The sequence below is a fragment of the Plecotus auritus genome (genome assembly GCF_963455305.1).
Source record: "Plecotus auritus genome assembly, chromosome: 10".
Taxonomy (NCBI): domain Eukaryota; kingdom Metazoa; phylum Chordata; class Mammalia; order Chiroptera; family Vespertilionidae; genus Plecotus; species Plecotus auritus.
In genome coordinates, this window is record NC_137785.1 from 47,112,950 (window position 1) to 47,132,490 (window position 19,541).

The 19,541-nt window shown below is 48.0% G+C and overlaps 1 protein-coding gene across 2 annotated transcripts in view; it reads right to left on the minus strand.

Moving 5' to 3' along the window:
- Window positions 1-762: 762 nt before the first annotated feature.
- Window positions 763-19,541, minus strand: part of CDH3 (cadherin 3) — a 46,247-nt gene continuing 27,468 nt past the window's right edge. For both annotated transcript variants that reach the window (XM_080644672.1, XM_080644673.1), the window contains 11 exons: window positions 19,377-19,521; window positions 17,978-18,150; window positions 16,716-16,844; window positions 15,704-15,889; window positions 14,411-14,652; window positions 13,169-13,314; window positions 12,161-12,385; window positions 5,264-5,473; window positions 4,495-4,625; window positions 3,826-3,972; window positions 763-1,639 (listed from right to left, as the gene is read on the minus strand). In XM_080644672.1, coding sequence (XP_080500798.1) covers window positions 1,430-1,639; window positions 3,826-3,972; window positions 4,495-4,625; window positions 5,264-5,473; window positions 12,161-12,385; window positions 13,169-13,314; window positions 14,411-14,652; window positions 15,704-15,889; window positions 16,716-16,844; window positions 17,978-18,150; window positions 19,377-19,521 — 1,944 coding nt within the window. In that variant the 3' untranslated portion in view covers window positions 763-1,429. The remainder of the gene's footprint in view (window positions 1,640-3,825; window positions 3,973-4,494; window positions 4,626-5,263; window positions 5,474-12,160; window positions 12,386-13,168; window positions 13,315-14,410; window positions 14,653-15,703; window positions 15,890-16,715; window positions 16,845-17,977; window positions 18,151-19,376; window positions 19,522-19,541) is intronic.

Here is a 19,541-nt window from a genome sequence, read left to right on the forward strand (position 1 = left end):
CATGGTTCTCTGCCTGCTGCCTCTTCAGCCCTATCCCTGCTCCGTGCCTGGGCGCTGTCAGGAGTGTTCCATTTCGTTGACATGTGGAGTGAGCTCTCTTTCTGTCTGGCTTGATTTTGATGATCAGGCGTCATTTAAAAGAAATACGATAAGGCTATTCTCCAAAGGAGGAAAATCCCCTCAGAGGGTGATTGCAAGGATAGGTTTAAAGGAAATCATTGGAGTGAAGTGCTGTCCAGGCCTAAAAAGGGACTAACTGGTAGCTGTTACCAATGAACACAAACAGCGCCTTGTGCCATACATGAATTCACTTACCCTCCATAGGACCACCTCGTCTTATGCATGAAACACCGGAGGCAGGTAGAGGTTAAATGATGCTAGGAAGTAGCACAGCCGGACCCCCCCCGCAAACCGGCTCTCAACACAGCCCGTGGTGTGGAGATAATCACACAGTACCTACACCCCATAAGAAATGATGTCCCGGGCAGCCTGGTGGGGCTCAGCTCAGGGGTCAGGAGGTTAAGTGGTTCTCACACAGACAGGAGACGGAATCCACAGGGAGGAGAGCAGGTTCGTCCCCACCTGGGCCTGTAAAGGGACCCTGAGTTTCCTCTACCCAGTGGGGGAAGCTGTGGTGACGCCCGCGGGTTTAAGAGCGCTCACTCCCCTCCCCCAACTCTGAAAAGTCTAAAAACTGTTGAATTTTACACTTAAGTGGGTGAATGGTATGTGAATGTGAATCAATAAAACTACTTTAAAAAGGAGTTCACTCCCCTGACACCTCTGGGAAAGTTCCTTTAATAAAAAAGTTCTAGTACATTTACCCGATTGTCATCACCCTTCGTCTACAGCACTCCATGGGGAAAATAAAAATAAAGGACAACCTAGACACGCTCAGTATAAAAACGCAGCAATCCGTTCCGATTAGGAGGCCTCGGGCCTGGAGATCAAAGAGAAATGTGTGAGGCCGAGAACCCAGCGGCTCTGGGCTGGGCTCTGAAGGCTCCAGGGGACCGCTGAGGACCCGCCTCTAACTTTTTAAAAATAGCATTAAAAAAAAAAAAAAAAAAAAAAAAATCCGGGTTATAAAAAGAGGCCTCTTCCTAAGGAGAAAGGTCCATTCCAGAGAGAATGGCATCTTGGGGCGTCAAGATACAGGGCTGAGCATTTCATGGCAGGGAGGAGACTCCTGAAAATTCAGCCTGAGGCACCCTGGCCCTAGGCTGCGAGGCTTCAGTGCTGAAGTCCAACGGCCCATGTTTGAAGGGCTGAAAACCAACCCATCTGCTGTCACACTCGAGGCCTCTTCCCTCCAAGTTGTTCAGGCCACTTCTCAACAGCTCAGAGTCCTTGGCTGAGGCGGGACTGAGCCCCTGTGAAGATGCAGCTGAGCCTGACGTTCAGCCCTGGGCCCTCCTGGCCCGGAGGCCTAGTCATCCTGGCCAGCCCCATACATGTCCGCCAGCTTCTTGAAGCGGCTGCCCCATTCGTTCAGATAGTCATAGTCTTGGTCCTGGTCAGAGGCCGAGGAGGTGAGGGAGCTCAGCGAGGGGGCCTCAGAGCCGCAGCCCTCGTAGTCGAACACCAACAGGGAGTCATAGGGCGGGGCTGTGGGGTCCGTGTTGGCCGCCTTCAGGTTCTGTAGTGACAGAGAGCAGGTGGTTAAGAGCCACAGGATCCCACACTTGGCAGCTGCGAGAACTCAGGCAAGTTGGTTCACTGGGCTGAGCCTGCATTTCCTCACTTGCGAAGCCACTTCTCTCCTCCCTTGAGGTTTTGAAGGTTCACATGAAATCATGCAGTGAGCTCAGCACGGGGCCGGACATACAGCAAGTGCTCAGTGCGACAGGCCAGCGGAGAAGGGCCGGGACTCTGACATCAGAGGGTTTAAGCCAGAACTCAGACTTCACACACTATCATGTGACGTTGGGCAAGTCCTTTCACCTCTCTATGCTGCTTTTTCCTCATCTCTGACATGGGGAGACTTCATATAGTTAGAGGAATAAATTCCATTAGAGCAGTGGTTCTCAACCTTCCTAATGGCGTGACCCTTTAATACAGTTCCTCGTGTTGTGGTGACCCCAACCATAATATTATTTTTGTTGCTACTTCATAACTGTAATTTTGCTACTGTTAATGAATCGTAATGTAAATATCTGTGTTTTCCGATGGTCTCAGGCGACCCTGCTAAGGATTCTCAACCTGTGGGTCACGACCCACAGGTTGAGAACCGCTGCTGTAGAGCCTAAGACCATCGGAAAACACAGATATTTACATTACGATTCATTAACAGTAGCAAAATTACAGTTATGAAGTAGCAACAAAAATAATATTATGGTTGGGGTCACCACAACACGAGGAACTGTATTAAAGGGTCGTGGCATTAGAAAGGTTGAGAACCACTGCATTAGAGGAATAAATGAATATCTGTAAAGTGCTTATTGACTAGTACCTGGCATAATAACGGAACACTATTTCCTTATTGTAAAAGGAGGATAATGATGGGATTCCTACCCTACAGGGTTGCCGTAGGGGTTAAATGAGATACTATTTGCTAACTGTCCAATGCACAGACATTCTAGAAACCGACTTAATCTAACTGGAGGGAAAAGCTGCAGATATTTAGCTCCGAGGTATCTTCCCAAACCCACCACTCCAGGTATCTTTCCCCAGATGCTTTTGTTTTAGCACGGCACTCTCAAATATGCTCAGGCTACTTCCACAAAGAAAAAGTGTAGCTGTCTTTTATGCAGAAGACTGAGCCAGAAGGGGTCAAAAGCCAGGGTGAGGTATCCGGACCGCCCCTGAGCCCTTTGCCCACTGCTACTTCCTCGCACTTCCCAATCCATGCACCCACCCACCCATCCATCCATCCACCCACCCATCCATCCACCCACCCACCCATCCTATTAAAAACCTCCATTTACTGATTTTTACTGAGGTACCAGGCTCATATCATCCACCTCCTATGTACCTAGTTTAGTGGTTCTTACAACCCTGGGAGCCAAAAACATCAGAGCCTATAAAAACCGATGCCTGTATCCCTGGCATTGATATTTTTCAAAATACTTCAAATGTGTGACTAGAGTTAAGAACACTGGAGGCACTCAGCTACTAGCAACAATAGCTAGCCTTACCTAACAAGTGGGAGGTGTCCGGTCAGTGGTCCCAAACTTAAATTAAAACATCCCAACGCCCAGGTATTATCCAGGGCAATTAAATCACAATCTTGGGGGGTGGGGTGAGTACGAGGCATCAGTTTTTGACATCCCCAGGAGACTGCAATGGGAGGGCAGCTTGGGAGCCACCGAGCTAGCACTGTTCCAGGTGCTTATGCATCCAATCCTTAAAGTAACCTGTAACGCAGGTCCCAACCCCACTCCACACCAGGACCACCTGGCACCTTTAGAAATCCAAACCCAGGTTCTCTGGCTCCAGAGTTTTTTCCTAACAACCACTATACAGGGTGGGGCAAAAGTAGGTTTACAGTTGTTCATATGGAAAACAATACAATAATTAATAAATAAGAATATAAGAATAAACTGTTTCGTGTACTCAAAACCATAAATCGACTTTTGCCCCACCCTGTATTTGTTGAATAAATGAATAAATGATTCCTAATCCATTCTTTTCCACTCTGCAAGCTAGGGTTTCATAAAGCAGGAAATAGAAGCCCAGAAGTTACTCAAAGGTGCCAGAGGTCACACAACTGGTTGGTGGTGAAGTCAGGATTTGAACCAAGAGCCAAGACTCTGGCCCATGCTCTTTCCCCTGTGCCACTGGAGCCTGAGTATAGGGCTGCCCTAGGCTGCCCCCATGCCTCACCTCGGTGATGAAGTTGCCGATTTCATCGGGGTTGGCTGGTCGTTGACGGTACATGGGTGTGGGGATAAAGGCTGGCGCCACATCGTTGCGGAGAACAACCTTGGGCCGGGCCTCCAGACCCCGGTGGAGTTGGGTGATGTCATAGTCCTTCGAGAAAGGAGAGCATGAGATTGAGAAGGACTCCCCTGCTCCCCCACCATCCACATCTCACCCCACTTCGCTCCCAGTTGGATGTTCTGGTTCCTGGGTAGGTCTTACAAGACAGAAATGTCTGTGCTTTCTGAAAGCCCGTCTCCACATCTCCTCTCTCATATTAAGTGCAGGCTGAAGTCACCTTGACCGGGGCCAAAGAGACTATAGCAATGGACCAGATACCCTCTCAGGAGAGGAGAGTTGGTGGTCGATCCTGCATGGCATGAAGATTAACGCTTTAGGCTAGGGATGGGGAACACCCAGTCATTTGGTCTGGCCCTGCCAAGGCGTTAGGGGTGAGTAATTAAATGTCTGACCAAATATACCAGGCTAATTTTAAGTTGATAATTGTGTATGGCCTGAGATGTTATAAATGTTAGGCCAGGGTCTGGTCAATGTAGCTAAGTAACATGGTTAGTTGGTTGACTTAACCACCCCTGCCAGTGGCCCCACATTCCAGGCCTTCCAATGCCCTACCTGGTCCTCCTCGCCACCCCCCTCTTCGCCATAGTAGAAGACGTTGTCACGGGTGTCGTCTTCTGGGAGCAGAAGGGGTTCCTTGACCTTCTGCTTCTTTCTCACCAGCAAGAGGAGCAGTACCAGGAGGACTGAAAGGGTGGGGAAGTGTGAATATTCACCCCCCCTCAACCACACAGGACCCCCAAACTCTCAGAGCCCCATCTAGTTTTAGATCTCTCCACTCAGTAGCCAGAGCTTAACACACTTCAGTCACTCCCTTGCACCTAGGAATGCCTATAACTCATCAAGGTGTACAGGATTTAGCCCTGGCCTGTTCCCATCCCTCCCTCTCCCCCGCCCAGGTCTAGTCACAGTGGCCTCCTTGGAGTTCCTTAACTATACCCAGCGGGTCCCCATTCAGAACTGTCCTCTGGGCTTTTCCCTTGCCTGGAACACTCTCTATGCACATGCATGGCTCTCACCCTTCAGGTCTCAGCTCAAGGTCACCTCCTCCTGGTAGCACTGTAACTTCATCCCCATCTATAATTCTGTATGCATTTATTGTCAGCCTTCCCTTATTAACGGTACTGGTCTTAGGGAAATTCTCCATTGTAGGGATGGGACCCTTCTAGCTGATGTTACTGTTCTACTGACTGAATGACACTCCTGGAATTCAGAGTTTAAGGAAGAGATGGGCAATGCTGGTGGCCCTTAGTCCCAGAAGTTCAGTGTAGAATCAGGTTTCTAACTACCCCATCCTTAGAGGGGGAAGGGCACCGGTACTCACACAGCAGAGCGAGGACGGCCCCCAGGATGGGGAGCAGGAGGAACCCCCCCTTCCAGCGTTCGGGGCAGGTCTCCACGTGGCCGTGGCAGTCGCACACGGTGGCCTTGATCACTGCCAGCTGTTGCTTGTTGCCGCGGTCGGACAGAGAAAGGTGCACATCGTATGTGTCTTGCTTTAGGAACTTCTTTAGTGACAAGGCCACTGCGTCTCCTGGAGTGGACAGATAATTTATTCACCTCAGGAAACTATGAATGGAACAGAGCATATCATGATGGAGGTTTGAGGCAAGAGCCTCTATATCTGGGTGACAAGGAAAAATACCCCAAAAGCACACTTTGATCAAGTGTTAAAAATTGGTATCTGGCCCTGGCCAGTAGAGCTCAGTTCGGTGTCATCCCGTGTACCAAAAGGTTGCTGGTTCAATTCCTGGTCAAGGCACATGCCTGGGTTGTGGGCTCCATCTCCCATGGGGAGTGTGCAGGAGGCAGCCAGTCAATATTTCGGATGTTCACTCTCATATGGAAGTTTCTCTCTCGCTCTCTCTGAAAGTCAATAAAATATCTTAAATTTTTTTTTATATATGGCCAAAGCCAAATTCACCATCATGGTAAGGATTATTGGGGCAGAAAAAAAACAAAAAACTTACATTAAAAAACACACACAATAATCACAGTATTTTAAAATATGACGTTTTTCAAAAGTCTTGTCATGCAGAGCCAGTAATTTCTTAGCACCATTAGCTGCTAGACCAGCGGTCGCCAACCGGTGGTGCGTGAGGTCCGAAAGGTTGGCAACGGCTGTAGACTGTTCTTTGCCTCAAAAACAACACTGTTCTTCCCAGGAGACAGCTAACCTCATGCTTTCTTTCTGTCATCATCACCTGAGGATATTTTAAAAACTGATTTTAAGAGAGAGAGGAAGAAAGAGTAAGAGAAACATCAACGTGAAAAACGTTGACTGGTTGCCTCCATATGCACCCCGATCGGGGATTGAACATACAACCTAGGTATGTGCCCTGACTTGGAATTGAACCCACAACCTTTTGGTGTACGGGATGGTGCTCCAACCAACTGAGCCACCTGGCCAGGGCTAACCTAATATTTTAATAGTCATGTTAACTGGCCATTGGTTTTCCTATGTGAAAGTTCACTACCATTAACCACTGCAGCGTTTTGCTCTTGCAATAGTAAATACAATGTTTACACCTCAACTGTATGATAGCATTTCAATATCCCAAGCACTGATATTCCCAAGTGAGCATCAATTATTATTATTTTTTAAAATATATTTTATTGATTATTTACAGAGAGGAAGGGAGGGGGATAGTTAGTAACATCGATGAGAGAGAACATCGATCAGCTGCCTCCTGCACACCTCCTACTGGGGATGTGCCCACAACCAAGATACATGCCCTTGTTCGGAATCGAACCTGGGACCTTTCAGTCCGCAGGCCGACGCTCTATCCACTGAGCCAAACCGGTTAGGGCGAGCATCAATTATTAATAAATTCAAATGCACATGACTTGGTGACATAACATGTCGTTAAGCAGATCAGAGGACGCTAACCTGTGTTATAACTGCACACAAGTCAGGGTTGCTGGAAATAAGGCTGCAATGGGCACTGAGCTAACTGGCCTTCAAAAGCCCAAGGTGGGTGGCAGGCTAACCACAGGCAGAAGCTGAGCTCGGTGCAGCCTGCACAAGGGGCATCATTCTGGGGAGACCGTGGGGCAATCCTAGAGTGGGGAGAGGGGCTATGTTTGCAAGTGAGAAATATAGTCAGGGGCATCTCTGAAAAAAGACCTTTAGTTTAGAGGCAAGTTTCTCAGGGTGAGAGCTACTTAAGCTTGGGTGGGACTATTTTTCATCATGTAGGACTTCCCCAAGCATGACACATCCTCACTACTCAATTACATAGTATTTCCCAATCATTGGGACAATAAGAAACAGCCCCATATTTCCAACTCATCTGCCCTTAGGTGTGCTGGCCTATGTCAGCACTGACCTCCAGCCATTTTCAGTTCAAAGCCTCTGCACACTCACTGGGCCTCTCTTAGTAAATAAGGCCGGAAGGGAGAATCACCCTGTGCCCATTTGGCAGTGGAAGGGTGAGTTCTGCAGGCTGAATGTCTGGTCTGCCGTGTAGAGAGGCCAATGTGGGATATTTCACAAACACCTCTATCACCATGCTGTTCCCAGACACTGGAGGGCCAATTTCTCAGTTGATGGTGGTGGCGTTGCTGGTGGCCGTGGTGATTAAACTGACACTATGTACCAAGCCCAACTCTAACCTTCACCATAATTTGGAGGCAGGTATTGCTATCCCCCTTGTACAAATGCAGGAACTGAAGCTTAGGGAGATCAAGTAACGAGCTCGAAGTCACACTGGGTCACATCTGAATTAATTCCCCTGACAACAGGGACAAGATCGTGTCAAAAAACTAAATTAAAACCAAGAACCAGGTATTAGTACTGTTATCAGGTGTTGGTAGCATTGGGCTTTGACCATAATGCTCACACCTGACAGAGCCCGAGCTGATCTGTTGGGAAGTCGCGGTGGTGAAAACAGCCATGGGCATCTACCGAGCACTGACGTGCCAGACAAGATGCTTTCCATGTGGTCACTTACTCAACCTCCATCGTAACTGGAGAAGCAGGTTCAGTTATTGGCACCATTTTACAGATAGGGGAATTGAGGAACAATGAGGCTCAGTAACTTGCCCACAATCACAAAGCTAGTAAATGGAGGAGTCCGGTTTGGGACCAAGGCCTTGTGGCTCTAAACAACATGGTCAGGGAGGGGAAAATGTCTTCTAGGCCACAAGGGGGTGACAGGAGACCAATTTGGGCTCCCCAAAGGAAAGGTGCTGGATATATATACCCAAATCACAGGGATGAGCCAATGTGGGTGTCTGAAGCAGGTGGGCAGTCCTTTCTGCACTGGGATTAGCAGCAGTAATGGACACTGGGAATCTGGTTTCACTGGAGCAGAAGGCAGAGCCTAAATGTACTAGTTCCCAGACACCGGAGGATCGATTTCTCTCCTGGGGGATCTTGGCCCCAAGAGGAAGAGAACATTTTTTAAAATATACTTTTTTCTTAATTTCAGAGAGGAGGGGAGAGGGAGAGAGAGAGACAGAAACATCAACGATGAGAAAGAATCATTGACCGGCTGCCTCCTGCATACTCCACAAGACTGGGGATCGAGCCCACAACCTGGGCATGTGCCCTGACTGGGAGTCAAACCATGACCTCCTGGTTCTTAGGTCGATGCTCAACCGCTGAGCCATGCCGGCCAGGCAGGAAGAGAACATTTTACAGCAGAGTGATGCAGACCCTGGCCAGGGTGCTCAATTGGTTGAATGTTATCTCATACACCAAAAAGTTGATGGTTTGATTCCAGGTCAGGGTACATACCCAGGTTTCGGGTTTAATTCCTGATTAGGGTGCATATAGGAGGCCAATTGCCAGGGTCTTTCTCAGCATCTACAAGGGTTCAGAAATCTGGAAAAGGGGCTGTGCATAAATGAATGAGAGACTAGAGAAGAAATATGAATTTGGAAGGCATTTTGGAGGGCCAGACAGAAACTCAGTTGTAGTGACAAAGCTCTGCAAATCTCTGCACCCAGGGCTCTTTATTCACACATCTTGTCCTCTGGCAAAGCAGATATACATATCAAAGGTAAAGTTTGGTAAACAATAAAAAGATTATCAGGAGGAGAAACCAAGATGGCGGCATAGGTAAGCACCTAAACTGCTGCCTCGCACAACAATTTCAAAACTACAACTAAAAGACAGAACGGACATCATCCAACCACAGGAAGGCTTGCTGAGTGGAGAGTCTACAACTAGAAGGAAAGAGAAAAGCTCATGGAGAATCAGAGCAGCGGCAAAGGGCTGAGGTATGGAGACACGCGCGCAGAGAGGAAGGGCGGTTGAGTGCCTGGCTGACTTTCTCTGGCGGGAGGGGGTAGGAAGCCCCCAACTGTACTGAACCCCAGTTCCGACTGCACTGAACCCCAGTTCCGGGCGAGCCCCTGGGGACCCACGCTCTTACGGGGAGAATGTGGACTATCAGGTGGAAACTCAGGGGAGCCGCAGAAGGCAGAGGTCTGGTGGCACGCGCGCAAGGGCAGGGCTGACGGGAAGCCAAGACTGTCTGCTCCGTCCTGAGACTCCGTCCCATCCAAGCTGAGCACAGAGGCTTTTTGCAATTTTGCAAGTCTGATCCTATAAGGCTGTCTCCAGCACCGAACTTCTCCCAGCGTAGACACAGCTGATCCTCACAGGCAACTGGCCTGGAGGTCTATTCCTCCCAGTGATACCAACAACAATCAAGACTTAACTACAACAAGGCTGTACACACAGTCCACAAAGGGGTGCACCAAGAGTGTCCACCTCAGGTTAACTGGGGAGGCCGACCCACTGGGCCATATAGGAAACCTAGCACACAAAGCTACCCTACCAACTCAGGGAAGGAGCGAAATGCGGAGACAAAGAAACAGATCACAAATGAAAGAAATGGAGGAAAACAAACGACTGGATATAGAATTCAAAACCACGGTTATAAGGCTTTTCAAGAATTTCCTAGAAAAGGCCGATAAATTTAGTGAGACCCTCAAAGATATGAAAAAGGACCAACTAGAAATTAAACATACACTGACTGAAATAAAAAATATTATACAGAGACCCAACAGCAGACTAGAGGAACGCAAGAATCAAGTCAAAGATTGGAAATACAAAGAAGCAAAAAACACTCAGCCAGAAAAGAAAAAAGAAAAAAGAATCCAAAAAGTTGAAGATAGTGTAAGAAGCCTCTGGGACAACTTCAAGCATACCAACATCAGAATTATGGGGGTGCCAGAAGAAGAGAGAGAGCAAGATACTGAAAACCTATTTGAAGAAGTAATGACTGAAAACTTCCCCCCACCTGGTGAAAGAAATAGACTTACAAGTCCAGGAAGCGCACAGAACCCCAAACAAAAGGAATCTAAAGAGGACCACACCAAGACACATCATAATTAAAATGCCAAGAGCAAAAGACAAAGAGAGAATATTAAAAGCAGCAAGAGAAAAACAGTTAATTACCTACAAGGGCGCACCCATACGATTGTTAGCTGATTTCTCAACAGAAACTATGCAGGCCAGACGGGAGTGGCAAGAAATATTCAAAGTGATGAGCTGCAAGAACCTACAACCACGATTACTCTACCCAGCAAAGTTATCATTCAGAATGGAAAGTCAGATAAAGAGCTTCACAGATAAGAAAAAGCTAAAGGAGTTCATCACCACCAAACCAGTATTATATGAAATGCTGAAAGGTATTCTTTAAGAAGAGGAAGAAGAAAAAAGTAAAGAGAAAAATTATGAACAACAAATACATATCTATCAACAAGTGAACCTAAAAATCAAGTGAATTAAAAATCTGAGGAACAGAATAATCTGGTGAATATAATAGAATCAGGGGCATAAAATGGGAGTGGATTGATAATTCTCAGGGGGAAAGGGGTATGGGGGGTGCAGGAAGAGACTGGACAAAAATCGTACACCTATGGATGAGGACAGGGCGGGGAGGTTAGGGCAGAGGGTGGGGTGAGAACCGGGTGGAGGGGAGCTATGGGGGGAAAAAGGAGAAACAATTGTAATAATCTGAACAATAAAGATTTATTAAATTAAAAAAAAAGGTTATCAGGTTGCGGGAACTGCCCTCAGCTGTCTGGCCGCAGGCAATAATATATGCAAATCATCAGTCCTGCTGAAGCTGTCCATCAGCCTTCTGATGAACTTCTCGCATTTATTATGCTAACTACTGGAATTTGCTTTAGCAAGCAAACGATAGATGTTTCTCTCCTACATTAATTTTTCTCTCTCTCCCTTTCCTTTTTTCTCTCTCTAAAAAAGTAAATAAATAAAAACATATTTTAAAAAATACTATAACCTTAAAAAAAAAAAAAAAAAAAAGAAAGTGGTGCAATGTTTCTCCAGGGCCCTTGTTGGCACTTGAGGTTGGATCTACCTCTCTCATGCACCCAGGGTCACCACCCATTTAATACTAGTAAAGCCCCTCTCCAGGCCTGTGACAAATAAAATACTACTGAAAGCTGAGAAGCTACAGGGGTGTCAGAAAGAGAACGGACAGAGGTGGATGGGAGCAGGTTGGGGAGCCAGGGGCTCTGGCTTCAATCTTTATTGCTCACTCACTCTGTGCCCTTGGGCATGCTATTTAACCTCTCTGAGTCTCATTCTCATCTGTAAATAGGGAGAAAAAATACCACAGAAGTGGTAGAAATATTAAATAAGGAAAAAAAGAAAAACCATCTTGCATATCACCAGGGTTCAATAAATGGGAGGCAGCATAGGATTAGGGTAAATCAGACTGCCTGATTCAAACTCTGGTGCCATAAATTTCTAGCCATAGAGCCTCTAGCAAGGTATTTGAACTTCTGTAAGCCTGGGTCTCCTCATCTGTAAAATGGGTGTGCACACGTGTGTATGTGGTAATAGTACCTTCTTCACAGGATTGTTGTGAGGATTTAAAAATCTAATCTATGTAAAGCATCTGAAGTGGTGTTTAGTACAGAGTAAGCACGCTCAGTGCACTTTAGCTGTTATCACGGCATTGGGACCCTGACTCATGTGACCTAGAGAAAGCCACCCCCGCCCCGCCAGGCTTGTTTTTCCATCTACACAGGAAGGCAGTCGGGCTAGAATGGTCTTTAAGGCTCCTGTGGAATTCCAAAGGCTCCCGATAGGTAAATCTTTAGCCTTGGATTGATGTTCTCGAGACCATTACCTCTGTGGCCCATAAGATGCTCAGTGGGCATGTGTGCAGGGTCCTGGTACGGGGCAAACCCACCCAGCAGAGCTGGCACCCACCTGCCACCATCACTCAGTTACCTTTCTCATTGACCTTTGCCGTCCAGTAGATGTCCGAGTCCTGTGTGAGCTGGGCCTTGAAAGGGGAGGTGTGTGGGGACAGGTCCTTGTCCGTGATGTTCAGCACTTGGGGCACAGGGCTTTGGTTGCAGATGGTGATCTGACGGGGCTCAGGGACAGGGCCGTGGTCGTTGACGTCCACCAGTGTTAGCAGGAGGGTCCCCGTGCCAGTGGCGGGAGGGCTCCCTGTTCATAATGACACGTATGATCCTTTTCAACATGTGCCCTTGGTTGGGTTGGTGAATCAATGTTAAGCTCCCCTATGACCTACCTAATTAGCCTCAGGGAGAGTCCTGTTATTGCCCGGCTGTAGCCTCTGAAGACCCTCCATACACTAGCTTCACTGTAGATCAAACCAGTGATGGCAGATACAAGGCAATGAGCCAGCATTCTCATTTTGTGTCCACAGCAGATATTACTAACTGACCATAGCATAGAATTGCAGCCACTTCATCCAGACAGCCATTAGCATTCTGTCACAAAGCAAAACCTACTGGCCACCTCTGGGCTAATTCAGCTTCCCTTCACAGACCTCTCACCTGCCTCCAGGCCTCCATTTACTCACTATGTGTCAAACAGAGATGACAATCGCATCATAACCCCCACCCTGCCACAGTGTGACATCACTAATCAAGTATGGCACTTCCAGGCAGCCCCTTTCAATTAATCCAGGGGACATGGACAGGCTAATCCAGGGCTTAGTGAGCCACAAACTTAGGCTTCAGGATATCTCCTAACTCAGGTTTTAGGAAAATCAGAACCATGGCCAGCCACCCAAGGACGTCTTTAAAACACTCCTCTGAAGGACCCCTTTGAACCCTCCAGATTGGATTGCTAACACCCCCTTACACACACACACACACACACACACACACACACACCATACTCCCCCTATGGAGGGGACATGCGGTGTTATATGACCTGGGAACCAAAGGTGCCCATGAGGAGGGGCTGGGAGGAAGCTCTCACCATCGTCCGTGGCCAAGACCATGACTTCGTAGATGTTGTTCCTCACAAACCGCTCATCCTCGCGGTCCAGGACTCCCGCAGCAGTGACCTGCCCACTGTCCGGGTCCATCGCCAGCCACCCTGCTGGGTCTCTCAGGATGTGGTAGCTGGAGTGGGAAAGTCGAGAAGTCACACACAGAATACTCAGAATTCTGGTGTCATCATTCAAAGCTTCCTCATGCCAACTAGCAGACGGTGTCCTGGGACGCAGGGCTCCTGAGCAGGATCATGTGGAGAAGGCATCTTACCCCTAAATGGGAGCCTTAGCAGCAGGTGGGGGGCCAGCAAGGATATGTGAGAAGGAGCAAGAACACCTGCCCCCTGAACCCCTGCCCAGAGTCTTTAGCCTTGGGGAGGGTGGGGAGAGGAGAGGGGAGATGTTCAAAATATTTCACAATCTTTATGGCAATAAGAACAAATACTGGCCATAATAAACAGCCATCCAGAAGGTTCAAAATACTTAACAATCTTTAGGGCAATGACAACAAATACTGGCCATAATAAACAACTGTCCAAAAGGTTCAAAATATTTCACAATCTTTACAGCAATAAGAACAAATACTGGCCTTAATAAACAGCCATCCAGAAGGTTCAAAATACTTAACAATCTTTAGGGCAATGACAACAAATACTGGCCATAATAAACAACTGTCCAAAAGGTTCAAAATATTTCACAATCTTTACAGCAATAAGAACAAATACTGGCCTTAATAAACAACTGTCCAGAAGATTTAAAATATTTCACAATCTTTACGGCAATGACAACAAATACTGGCCATAATAAACAACTGTCCAGAAGGTTCAAAATATTTCACAGTTGTTTTTTTTTAATATTTTTTAATTGATTTCAGAGAGGAAGGGAGAGGGAGAAAAACATCAATGATGAGAGAGAATCATTGATTGGCTGCCTCCTGCATGCCCCACACTGGGGATCGAGCCCGCAACCCGGGCATGGGCCCCAACCAGGAATCGAACCATGACCTCCTGGTTCATAGGACGATGCTCAACCATTGAGCCGCACCAGTCGGGCAAAATATTTCACAATCTTTACAGCAATGAGAACAAATACTGGCCATAACAAACAACCATCCAGAAGGTTCAAAATATTTCACAACCTTACGGCAATGAGAACAAACACTGGCCATAAACAACATCCAGAAGACCCAGTGCATGTGGAGGAAGCTGAGCCCAGCTGCTGCATACCTGACCCTCTGACTCCCCCTGTCGGGGTCCTGCGCAGTGTAGGTGCAGATAGGCTCCCCAGCAGAGATGTCCTCCTGGACCTCAACGACATTGGAGGGCGGGACGAACACGGGTGCCTCGTTCACATCCTCCACATGGACCACTACGGTGGCCGTGGAGGTCGGGAGCTTCACTACGAAGGGAGCCTCGTTGGTCACTTCAATGTATAGAGTGTGCTGGTTTTTGGCTTCAAAATCCAAGCCCTGAGAGGGAAGAATGAGGACCTGAGCTGCCATTTTATGAGGAGGCCCCATGCAGAGCTGGGATGTCAGAAGGAAGGGCCCACCCCGCTGCCCCTTCCCTACCCATAAAGCCACCTGCATTTCCTGAGTGGCATCTAGAGGGGCCTCTCAGACCACCCACCGCCCCAAAGGCAACCAGACTGGTGAGCCCCAGGACTGGTTCCCAATGGGGTGGTGCCGCCCCCTAACGGGCACTTTAGAAACTTGTGAAGGCATTTCTCTCTGTCATAATGACTGGGGATACCACTGGCATTTACAGGCTGAGGCAGGGACACAAAGAACTGTCCCATATCCATGTGACTTGACAACATTCCACTGGACATTTGTGTATTCATGGGTGTGAAAAATCTGTTTACAATTGCAATCTAGAACATGTTTTACGTAAAAAACCCTTTCTGGTGTGGTTTTAATATATACTGCATTTTCTAGGAATGGAACTTCTGAGGGGGAATTTCCCAAGAGTTGTTTATTTGTTGTTCTGGGGAAAAACATTAATACCACTTGTGTTGTGAGCTGCTTGAATGAGCCAGCCAGTATTCACTACATTTGAATGATTCTACAGAGATACAAAAGAAATCAAAGAAAGATCAGTCCCATCTTCCTAAAGCATCCATTTTATTTGCATAGTTAAGATACCTAACCACTAAGTAATTCAGAACATTTTACTATCCAATCACCTAGATATGGATTAAGTATGAAATTAGCAAGAATTCCAATAAGACAGAGACCCTCTGTGTGCAGACTGACTGAGGACAGCCAGTGGACACTGGGAACTGGGTGGAGGGGCTCCACTGACCTGCTTCGATTCGGTTTGGGTCCCTGGCTAAGATTTAGTATGAAAGAAGGAATTCCCCCACAGAAAAGGGATGGGAAAGTGTCGGAGGCCACCGGCCTGGTGCGCACTCTGATGAACGAATGGTCCAAGGCACGTGTCCCAAGGCAGGTGTTACCTCAAAGCTGCAGACCTGACTGTCCCTGGTGTGGCCCTCGTCTAAAGCCCAAACGGACTCACCTTCTTGGTTGTCAGGATACCCTGGTTGCTCTCGGGGTGGGTGGTGATGGTAAAATGGTCCCCACTGTCACCTTCCAAGATGCGGTAGGTGGCACGCCATGCCGGTGAGTTGGGGGCGTCCAGATCAGTCACTGTCAGCCTCTGTACCTCATGGCCCACTGCGTTCTCGGGCACATGAGCCTCATACTGTCAGTGGGAAGTACAGCAGTCAGAGCAGAGACCGACACTCAGAGAGGCTGTTCCATTCTTCTCCTGCTGTGAATCCTCCATCCAGCTCTAGGGAGGCCTCATGCCTCTTGCCTTTCTGGGACCACCTGACTCAGTCACCAGGGTTTCAGGGCACACAGAGAGGCAGTATGCCCCGAGAGCCAGCCTCCCAGCTGCTGGGACAGACCACACCAATCTCGGGCCTGCTTTCCCTATACCGAGGGGCCTGATACTCCAGGAATCTCACTGGTCTGGGTGCCCAACCCCCTCCAAGTGTAACCACCTATGTAGTTGAGATCAGGAAGGCATAAGTGCTCTGGGGCAGGGACTGGGACCTTTTTTGGAAGTTCTAGAACAGATGACAAAGACTAAGAAGTCAACTGCTCAGAACAAATTTTAATTAGCCTTAAGTAATGTTAGCAGCCAAAGCTGCTTCAAGACAGAAGGGGGTTAGGTGTTGTCTCGACTGGCCCCGAGTTCTGTCACTGGAATGTACAAGCATTCACTGTGTGGACAGGTAAATTAGAAGTTTTCTTATCATCAAAGACTTTCATACACCAGGGGTTGTGTTACACAGATTATTTCATTTAAAACTCAGAACAATGCAGCGGGTATGATCATGATCCCCATTTCTCAGATTAGGAAATGGAGCACAGAGAGGTTAGGGAGTTTGCCTGAGGTCACACTGCTTGTTGGTGGTGGGGCTGGAATTGAAGCAACGTAAGCTGGTTCTGGAGTTTCATTAGAAAGGAAACCCCTTGTCCTTCATTTCTGATGCGGGAAGGAAGGAAGGAAGGGGCGTTACCTTCTGGGGATCAAACACGGGAGCGTTGTCATTGGCGTCGAGGACTTCCACGATGGCCACTGCCGTGGTGGTGGAGCCTTCGCCGTCCAGGTCGGTAGCCTGGACGGTCAGTGTGTACTTAGGGACTTTCTGGGGAGGAGAGGAGAGTGGAGGCCCCTGAGAGTGCAGCCTTGGGAGGATGCGGAGGGCGGCAGAATGTTTCTCCCTCTTGACTCCTCGACCCACCGCCCAAAAGAACAGAAGCAAAGGGTGGAAGGGGAGGGAAACTGCCCATACAAACAGTATCCCTGGGCCTGTCGGGGGCTGAAGCCTGGGCATTGCCCCCTGACCCTGGGCAGATGCAGAATGAGAGCTTTGAGCAGGGATTTGGTCAAAGGAATTAATTAGGAAACAGGAGGCAACTCCAGTATCCAAGGAGCTAATTCTACTTTGTGGTCCACAGGGGACAAATCTGGGCCATGTGCATGCTAAGTGGGCCGTTCCGAGAGGAAATGAGAAAACCTACAGAAAATATCAAATGTCTGCATTTTATAGCTGCCTCCTCAGCCTCAACAAGATTGTTTGGCGGCATGCCACTGGCCCAATGAGCTGAGGGACACCAGCATAGGAACGGAGCAGCAATTTATTTTTCCCTCAGCATACACCATGCTCCAGTACCTCCTGGCCTCTACTGCTTTTCTGCTGCTGCCATTCACAGCAGACCCTCGTGTCAGGTGCTTCATATTACATATGTTAGGTGTATTATCTCTAACCTGCAGAATCCTTTAAGGTTGATATTATTGCCATTTTCAGATGTGAGGATTAAGGCTCAGAGGTCAAGAACTTGCCGAGGGTCACAGAAGGTAAAGAGGCAAAATCGAGATTCAAATCTAGTTATTGTAGCTCCAAAGCTAGTGGTTCCTCCTATAGGAAATGGGAAGTAGGGGTGTAATCTTCCTTGTTTATTACCCTTCAAAGAGATGGCTCCCAGGTCCTTGAGACAGGCATTCTTGGGTGATAAAGCTGACAAAAGTCCTATCTAGTTTTTGAAAGAATTTGTATACATTTAAAAGGTAAGATAAAGTAGTAAGAATTACAAGTTTTCTAAAGTAAATTTCCTGAGAAAAAAGAAGGGGAAGAAAATCTTTTGCGTTATTTTCCACAGATGGGTCCCACTGCTCCATCGTGAGCTTTGGGGGCAGGGCCAGAGGCTCCTGCTCTGAGTGTCAGGCCCTGGCCTGGACAAACCTGGGCAGGCAGCACTTTGCCTCAGGGCCACTCACCTCCCGGTCCAGGCCACTGGAGATGACGCCGATGGTGCCTGTGCTCCGGTGGATGGTAAACATGTTAGGAGGGTCCTTTGGCTCCTGGCTATGAATGGAGTAAGCAACCACCCCATTGTAGGTGTTGATGGCATCGTCCTCATCTGTGGCTGTCACCTGCATCACAGATGTACCTGGAGGGGAGAAAGGATGAGTGAGCCCCCTTCCGGCTCAGCGGCTTAGACCCATATTCCACTTTCTGACAGAGATCGCTAATTGGTGCCCATTTTCCATTCTCCCCTTCTCCTCCCTCCCTTCTTACTTAGAGACATAATCCTCCATAATCACTTTCGGCTGGGCACAGGCTTACCTGGAACAAAGACTATTTCCCATCCCTTCCTCAGCTAGCTGTGACCACAACTCTAAATTCTGACAAATGGGATTTACAACTTGGGGGGCGTGTTTTTCCAAGTATGGGTTTATTCTTCCCACCCTTCCCCTTGTCCCAGCAGCAACCATGAGACAACCTTGGGAACCATGCCAAAACAGCAGAGCAAGGAGAGAGGAGTCTAGGTCTCCATCACTGGACAATACCATTCCAGACTGAGCTGACCACTCGTAGGCTTCCTAAATATAAGGAGGTGGTGGGAAGCTTCCACCTTGTTTAAGGTACTGTGTTTCTTTTGGGAATTTCTGTTATTGGCTGTCTAACCAATTTATACTTCTCTGTACGTATTGTCCACAATTCGGAGAGGAAGGAAGAGGAACCCTTCCCAGCAGGACCCGTCTTTGAGAGCATTAATATGTACCTATTTTCCTAGTTCGCTGCTGGCCTCTCCCACCCTCTTCTCCAGCCCTGGGAATTTATTTTTCCCTCAGCATACACCATGCTCCAGTACCTCCCGGCCTCTACTGCTTTTCTGCTGCTGCCATTCACAGCAGACCCTCGTGTCAGGTGCTTCATATTACATATGTTAGGTGTATTATCTCTAACCTGCAGAATCCTTTAAGGTTGATATTATTGCCATTTTCAGATGTGAGGATTAAGGCTCAGAGGTCAAGAACTTGCCGAGGGTCACAGAAGGTAAAGAGGCAAAATCGAGATTCAAATCTAACTATTGGAGCTCCAAAGAGGAGCTCCAACCAGGTTCCTAAACCTGGTTGATCATCTGAGGCTTCTGGGAAATTTTCACATATACAGATTCCAGAGCTCTAGTCTGGGATCACTCCTACTCAGGGATCTTGGGATGGAGTAGGAGAATCTGGATTTTAAAGAAGATCCCAGGTAATCTGCACAGCCAAGGAAGTCAGAGGTAGAGTGTCCTTCCAACCTTAAGGGTCTGAGCTGATCTCCACATGGTACCATAAGTTGACCCAAGGCCATAGACCTCTATAGCTATCCCCTCCCCAATCCTCTTACCGGGCAGTGCCCCCTCCAAGACACTCCCTTTGAAGACATCCTGGGTGAACTTGGGCTTGTGGTCATTCTGGTCTGTCACGATGATGGAGATGTTCATGGGCTCTTCCACGGAGGCACCGTTCTCTGACACAGCGTGGCCAAAGAGCTGCGGGTGCACAGGTCTGG